This window comes from Bremia lactucae, linkage group LG7 (assembly GCF_004359215.1).
Source record: "Bremia lactucae strain SF5 linkage group LG7, whole genome shotgun sequence".
NCBI classification, from domain to species: domain Eukaryota; phylum Oomycota; class Peronosporomycetes; order Peronosporales; family Peronosporaceae; genus Bremia; species Bremia lactucae.
This window is the reverse complement of record NC_090616.1, coordinates 300,503-308,776: the sequence shown is the minus strand read 5'-3', so window position 1 is coordinate 308,776 and position 8,274 is coordinate 300,503. Positions and strand designations below refer to the sequence as shown.

The following is an 8,274-nucleotide window of genomic DNA, read 5'->3' as shown; positions in this document are numbered from 1 at the left end:
CAACTTGCAAAAGTGCGTCAGAGGGGTCCCTGAGATACCTGTGCTGGGTTGCATCCTAGGTACACATGGTGTACATGCAGACCCAGACAAAGTAAAATCAGTAAAGGAATGGCCGATCCCACGGCATGTGAAGGATTTGCGTCAATTTCTAGGGCTCGCTAATTACTTGCATAAGTATAGCAAGAATTATGCTGAGCAAACTAAACCATTATCTGATCTCCTTAAAAAGGACACAGAATAGGTTTGGTTAAAAGAACAAGATGATGCGTTCACATCAGTGAAGCAGTCTCTTGTAGAGGCACCGGTCTTGGCATTGCCAGACGCGGATAAGCCCTTTAGCGTCGTCTGCGACGCAAGTAATTTTGCAAAAAGTTTATTTCTTTACGTTGCGAATTGCCTTCGATTGGACTTTACTTCTTGACCAGCATCCTCCCGCTATATCTGGAGGATCCACGCGAAGCTTACTGTAAAGCAAACTCAGATGTTTAGCGGTATAAAAACGATAGCGTTGGCTACAATTTAAAAGCTTATGCTTATATTATTAAGGTGCTAAAACCCAAATATCCTATTTCTTACACTTTCAATTTAAATTAAAAACGGCAAAAATCGTGTTTAGTCTTTATTTAAATAAATGTGCGTCTTAGTTTTATATACAAGTTCACAAGCTTATCTAATCGTGACTATCATTCAAAGAATGGGGTTTCCAGTTCAGGCGATACTGCTGGACATGGATGGTGTGCTTGCCGAAGTTTCCCAATCCTATCGTCAGGCCATTATAGCCACTGCGCATCACTTTGGCGTTTCAGTCACCCATGAAGATATCGATCGGCATAAACTTTTGGGAGATGCCAACAATGACTGGCTCTTAACGCACCGACTAGTCCTCGATGGCCTTCGCGCCACTAGCGCTACACCTACACTTGAAGCGATCACAACTCAGTTTGAAGCTTTATATCAAGGCGTAGATAGCACACCAGGCCTATGTGAGCTTGAGACACTGCTTATTTCCAAGGGGTTACTCGCTGAACTTGACCGCCGTCTACCAAAAGGGATGGCCGTGGTCACAGGACGACCACGAAAAGATTGCGAGAAGTTCTTAAAAACCTATCAAATTGATCATTTGTTTCCAGTGCAAATTTGTATGGAGGATTGTCCTCCAAAACCATCTCCCAAGCCACTATTGCTAGCTCTGAAGGCATTGGGTGTCGAGGCCCACCATGCTGTTATGATAGGCGATACAGTCGACGATATCGTAGCTGCATGCAAAGCTGGAACGATTGCGTACGGCGTGTTAACGCCACAAGCGTATGCCAAGTCCATTCTAGAGCAGCGGCCTGCAGAAATTGGCATTGTATTAAAACAAGCGGGAGCGTCCATGGTGCTGCATCCAGGACTAGCCGAATTGCTTGACTTTGTCTTGCCAATCGATATAAACAAGCCATTAATATTGAACGCAAGTGTGAATGACAAAATGAATTCATGCGATCGAAAAGCTACAATTTCACGACAAACGAAGGAAACGTCTATTAACGTAAAATTATTTCTAGATGGCACGGGCAAGTCGAAGGTTCGTCACAACGATATTTGACGCCAGTAACTTCGAAACTTATTTTATTGCTTTTATTGTAGATTAGCTCAGGCATTGGGTTTTTGGATCATATGCTTACAGCTTTGGCAAAGCATAGTCGATTTGACATGGAGCTCGAGTGTAAAGGCGACACGTGGATTGATGACCACCATACAACCGAAGACTGCGCGTTAACGCTTGGCGAGGCCTTTGACGTCGCGCTGGGCGATCGTGCAGGGATCAATCGCTTTGGGTCCACGTGCGTGCCGCTGGATGAAGCGCTTTCGCGTGCGATTGTGGACATTTCCAGTCGCCCACATAGTGAAATCAACTTGCACTTGATTCGTCCGAGTGTTGGGGATTTGTCTTGCGAAATGATTACCCACTTTTTCGAGTCGTTTGCTAGTGCTGCACGGATTACGCTGCACGTAGACGTGCTTCGTGGTCGTAACGATCACCACCGTGCCGAGGCGTCTTTTAAAGCGCTGGCCATTGCGCTGCGGACGGCCGTTCAACGCGACGGCACGGCGGGCGTGCCAAGTACAAAGGGCGTGTTGGCATAAGCAATGCAATTGATGTGTCAACACTTTGACACGCCATAGGGTTGTAGACAGTATTGGAAGCTAGAAATGTATTTTACATTCACGCCGAATCGCCGATGGGAACCATTGCTGCACAAGAGGTATATGCGGTTGTTGCCTTGTCGGCTCTTGAACAGCTTCGAGTAGCACAACGCTTGGATGTAAGTTCCATCAACTCGGACGAGTTGACTGCGATATCTCTCGCCTGCTAGCAGTGTTTCGATTTGCTTGCAGTAAATTATCGTGTTGACTAGCTCTTTGAAGTGAAGCTGCCTGAATTAAATTGAAAAGCTCCCAACAACACACCCTTTTCCTTGATATCACACCCTATTTTGCAGCGCGTACACTTTTGGTACCTTACGCTTCAATTTAACGCCGGTTTTCGGACTTAAAATTATTTCTTCAGCTCGAATAAAGGTTTGTCAGCTGTGGGATTTGAACCCACGCGTTCGAGAACATTACGACCTGAACGTAACCCCTTAGACCACTCGGGCAAACTGACACTACTTATCTTGCAGCCTTGTCAATCATAAGCAACTAAAGCAAAACAGAAGAACCCTTTCCCCTTTTGCGCTCAGCTCCGATTTGCTCATACGGATTCCAGTATCGATGACCTTACGTCTGCCACGTCAGTAGTGGAAGCTGTGGTTGCATCTGGTCCAAATTTGTTATCTCCGGTACTTGCGAACGTCGATCGATCCTTGGAAGTTTCCTCGAACCTACAGTCCACTAGCTCCTGCGAACACGGATTCACTGAGTTGTCTTCGGAGTCCGGCGATGGTATGGTCGTGCAGCTGCGTGCACCGTCTATGAACGAGCCAGATGCTCTACAGGATCCTGACGAGGATGGGCTGCCTGACACTTTTTTTCGCCAAGACACACCACCCACCCATGTTAGGGCTGCGCATCCCCCTACTGCTGATGACGCACGGTCGACTGATCGCGAGCACTTGCGCTCGCCGACGCTTCGTGCCTTGCTTCAGCGCTCAACGGTGATCCGTCGTGACACCGTTAAAGCATCCACCCCGCCACGAGTCGAGATGCCTCGGCCCAAGGCTGTGGACATTGAAGCCATCGACGCCCTGTATGCGTCCTGTGGCGACTGGAGTCAGCTTGCCGCCTCTATTGACCGCGCTCGCCCGTATGTTTTGCCTCGGGCGCGCTTTGTGATGGTCATTGAGACTGGCCAGGCATTCCAGCGTACCGCGCCGAGCAAAATTCTAGCTTCGTTGCTGAAGGATCATGGCAATCCTATTGTTAGCCAGCAAATTGAGCTACATCAACTCGGTCAGCTAACTTAGGCGCCTGGCGGAATCAAGGTGAAGACTCGAGAAGCTTGCCAACGACTAGCCGGCCAAGCAGTCAAGATCCTTGGCGGTAAATAGCATTTCGGCGAGTTTGACATTCTCGCCGAACGCTTCTTCATTGATGTGTCGAGTGCCGATAGTGACTTGGCGCAGACCTCATGCTGAAACGCTTCTTTGAGCTTAGAGCTCAGCCACTTTATGGCACTTTTCGTGATGTGAATTTGGATGCGGTCATTACTACCGCTACCTGGCGTATATACTTCCGGTCTAGCCATTCCCACCCGAGCTTGTTGTACGTGGAACCGCCTGCGAGCAACTTGTGTTCGATGGCCGGGTCTACCCGGTACACGCAAAAAAAATCGTCATTTCCGTCGCAGAGACTAGCGTACGGGCAACGTTCTATTCATGCTCTCGACCTCAAGGCAACTGCTATCCCACGGTCTTCGACAACTCCTCCCATGCCGAGTGCCAGCGCACCACAGCCTTCCTTCGCTGCAGTGGTACGCACTGACGGGTCAAAGACTTCACTTCAGCGATCTATTCGTGCACGTGCATCCACGATATCTGGTATAGTCCCTGCTGCAGCCTCCCCTGGAAATTTAACGCCCAGTGAATTATCCCTCGACACTGCAGGATCACAGGTAATGTCGCCAACAAGCAGTTTGAAATTCTCTCAGCTCCTTCTGCTTCCCCATCGCCACACACAACCCGTTCCGGCTACTGAGTCTGCATTGGTTCGTGTGACCGGAGGCAAACGCAAGGGCAAACGTTCTCGAGCTGATGAGGACTTTGCCAACATGTTGATGAAGTCTCGTCCAAAGCCTCTCGCTGGTGTCACAACAAACAACTATTTTGACATTCTAAGCAGTGTTGAAGTCGATTTTGATTGCTGCCCAGCGACGGTCGACGAAATGAAAATACCACGGTACCAGATCGTACCGCGAAAGATTCGCTCGCCTCGCGACCTGACTGCATCAAAGGAAGTTAGTCACTTCCTTACCAAAAACCACACCAAGGTGGTTAAAACCAAGGAGCCTACTCCAATCCAAGAGATCATCAGAGAGATGATTGCTGCCGAAGAGACGGCTACTCTTCAGCTCCCTCCCGATCGGTTGGCTGCTGCGGACGCCATGGTGCGCGGCATCCAGAAGTCGCTCCATACGTCCAATAATCCTGATTCGCTGACTTACACGAGCTCCTTCAGGGCTCCGTTGGCGTTCAACACTGCACTTCTGCGAGAGATGCGTGAGCTCAGCCCCAGCGTCACCGAACTGGCACAGCACCTGGTTAATCGTATTTTGAGTGCGGCTGCTCCTACCGACTCCACCACTTTTGCTCGTAACTGGTTAAAGTTTTTCGGCATCAACGTGCCCAAGACACGCGATGGTGTGCTCCAGTGCACTAAAGAGTGGTATGCGAACCCAGATCTAGTTACTATCGTACGCGCAACTAGAGCTCTATCTCTTTTTGAGCTGATGCTGATGTGCACCGCGCCTCAGATCTTTGAGAGCTACTACTGGCTCCAACGATTGACAGGTTGGTCGGTTCCCTGGATACCGGCGCACAACCGCCGTCTGCTCCACCCCAACATGCTACTGGCTCTTCTTCGCTCACCCATCGGCATACACTGCTTCACGATCTGGAAACAAGTCCAATGGCAAGGTGAAATGCTCGATGACTTCGAATATCTTCGTGACTGCGGACGATTCTTCCCTGAGAACGAGGAGGTGCTCCAGCTTCAGAAATCAGAGAATCGGCCGGTCCTAGTGGCGGGGCCACTTTCAACACGCCACTAAGGTGGCTTCACGAATGGATCAGACTGCAGTCTCGTGGCAGAACGTCACTTTGCTTACCGTTAATACGAACGGTATCAAGAAGAATGGGTACCTGCTTATTGAGCACTTGCTATCCCAATATAGCCTTTCCTGCGTCCAGGAGACCAAGCTCCATGATAGCCACCATCTGTCGACCTTCCGGTTTCACCTTCACGCTCAATGCATGCACAATTTTTTTGTTAGCGATCCAGGCGCCGTCAGCACATCGCGGACGATGAACCGGTCTGGATGCGCTCCTTACTCTTATTCGACCCTATTTTCCAGGTTTCGACACGGCAGCAGAACTTCGTGAACTGACTGTGCCGGGTCGCTATCTTGTCGTCCGACTAGTGGTCAAAAGTGCCCCATTGTACGTCCTTAACGTGTACTCACCAGTGGACGATCACGACAAAGCTGTCTTTTTCAATCATCCCCATGTCAACAGCTTTGAAGACAATGCGACGCACATCGTCCTCGGTGACTTGAACACGCCTCTCAACATCCTAGCCTTGACTCGGCACAGCCACGATTGGTTGCTCGTCCAGGCCAAAGCGCGTGTATGGATTGGCTAGGTAAGTTGGGAGCCGTTGACGCCTGGCGCATTCATCACTCCCGGGAGCGCCTGTACACCGGTCCACAGCCACGACTGAACCGGCTGGACTACGCTCTATTGTCAACGGATTTTTGCAACGCTTTATACGGGGATTCGACTTACTTCGATCCACAGGGCGCTGGTGACCATTTATCACACGCAGTAACATTGAAGTCCTTAGTTCAGCCCCAAGGATACAAATAGTGGCGATTTCCTGAATATCTTCTAGAGTACCCGGATGTGGTCGATGCCATCCGCGGTGAAGCACAGTAGGCGCTTAACAACCTTCGCAAAGCATCCATCCTGGAAACAATGGGAGAAATCCATTCGGCGCTAGCTATTGGCTCTGCAGCGGCATTTACGGCGGCAACAGGAAGGTGCGCTGGTTGCGGCGCGAGCGACGCTCGACGAAGCAGCTTTCATTTACCGCTCCAAGCGAAATGAAATTTCACAATCAATGTTTCATGCTGCACTAGAGGCATACCGGGACTGTGCGCACCGATCCAGTTGCTATAAGCAAGACTCGGCTTTCGACTTTCACATTCAGAATTCCGAAACTTCTTCTCGTTTTTTCTTCCGTCCGATTGATCCGTCCCTTCGACGGATAAGCAATGAGGAGGTGCGAACTCCTGATGGCTCCACCTCAAGCAACCCGGCGGACATCTCAGCCAGATTTCGAGCCCATTGGGGCTTAATCATGGGTGATGCTGCTAGTCTTGCCGGACCACTACCACATACCGACCGCGCTAGCCGAGAGCAGCTGCTGTCTACGATCGATAAACGTCTCTCGAATGCTGACCAATATATTCTCAATGCTCCCATTGCTGGTGCTGACTTCGCTGAAGCACTTAAACACATGAGAGCTAATTCTGCCCCAGGCATGGATGGCCTCACTGCTGATTTTTATCAAATTGCACCATATACATTTAGTGAATGCCTGCGCATTGTGTTCAACCACCAGCTGGCACGTGGTGAGCTTCTTACCTCTCAACGCAAGTCAGCTGTGTGCATGTTACACAAAAAAGTATCCGCGGAATGACTTCGGCAACTTCAGACCAATCTCGCGGATTGGTGTAGATGTCAACTCGTTGTCCAAGGTGCTGACGTATCGCCTTCAGACTTTTCTTCGACATCTTATTCATGATGACCAAAAGGCGTCTGTCAAGCGTCGGACTATATATCACCACGTGAGGTTCTCGCTGATCTACAAGATCTGGTGACTGAACTCGATGAGGATGCTAACGCCATGTTTCTCGACTTTGAGAAAGCGTATGATCGGGTCGAGTGGAGCGTCATGTTTCAAGTGCTCGATCACATGGGCTGTGGAGGTGACTTTACCAACTGGGTGAGACTTCTCTACACTGGTCCTCAGGCTCACCTCCTTCTCAATGGCCACGTTCAACCTCATTTCTTCCCCTCCTCTCCGTGGGGTCAAACAAGGCGATCCGCTATCGTCACTGTTAGTTGTCATGGTCATGGACCCCTTGGTAACCTGCTCTGACAGCATGAGGAGCATGGTGTATGTCTTTCCAACGACCACTCTGTCACGAGTGTCTTCTTTACGGACGATTCCACGTTGCTATCCAGCTCGCTCTCAGGTGTTCAAGCGCAGCTTGAGCTAATTCAACTATACTGTGGCGGCTCCGGAGCCAGGCCCAACCTTGTTAAGAGCGTGATTATGCCCCTGAACCGACGTAGCACCTCGCTTTGTTTTCCTGTTGCCAAGGTGCTACAACGGGGTGAGACGGTTAAGTTCTTGGGCATTCTCTTCGGTCAGGATACAGTTGACAACGCCATTGTCGAGTTCATGGACCGGCGTTTCTACGAAGGCTTTTTGCACTGGTTTCGTAGAGCACGAACTCTTCAAGGCCGGTTGCTTATTTCGATGACAATGGTGCTTTCCCGACTTTGGTACTTTGCCGTGCATGTGCCAATCCCGCGGCACGTAGTTCAGCAGTGGCAGTCCACACTTAATCGCTTTGTGCTTGCGCGTCGCTACGAGCGGAACGCTAAGCACATTCAGTTTATCCATTAGGAGTTTCTGTACCAGACCCGCTTAAATGGGGGTCTAGGTATCCCTAGCATCGAAGCGGCGATCAAACGCCAAAAACTCAATGTGTTCCTCCAAATTATCGCTGCGTCAGCATCGGCCCAGCGTAACTGGACCACTCCGGGAACTAGACTTATTTCGCTGGCCTTGCCCATGTGGGTTTCCTGGAAAACTCTCGACTTCCTCACTATCAGCCCTATGCGTCCCGGAGCTTTGCTCCGGTGGAACGTGTTATCTCACTGGTGGCGACACATCTGGCGTTTGTGGTATTTGATCAAGTGGGAAGTTACGTGGAAGGACCTCTCCCATACGGCTCGCCTTGGGTATGTATTACAGCAACCGATATGGTTTCATGCCGAGCCT

General features: G+C 50.1%; 1 protein-coding gene across 1 annotated transcript; it reads left to right on the top strand.

The window, feature by feature from the left end:
• Nucleotides 1-694: 694 nt before the first annotated feature.
• On the top strand, nucleotides 695-2,460 carry CCR75_005799 (uncharacterized protein; the record flags this gene model as incomplete). The annotated part of the gene is made up of 2 exons (XM_067963874.1): nucleotides 695-1,567; nucleotides 1,630-2,460. 2 exons carry the CDS (start codon nucleotides 695-697, stop codon nucleotides 2,128-2,130), a joined length of 1,374 nt encoding a protein of 457 aa, XP_067816021.1. The 3' UTR covers nucleotides 2,131-2,460.
• Nucleotides 2,461-8,274: the final 5,814 nt, after the last annotated feature.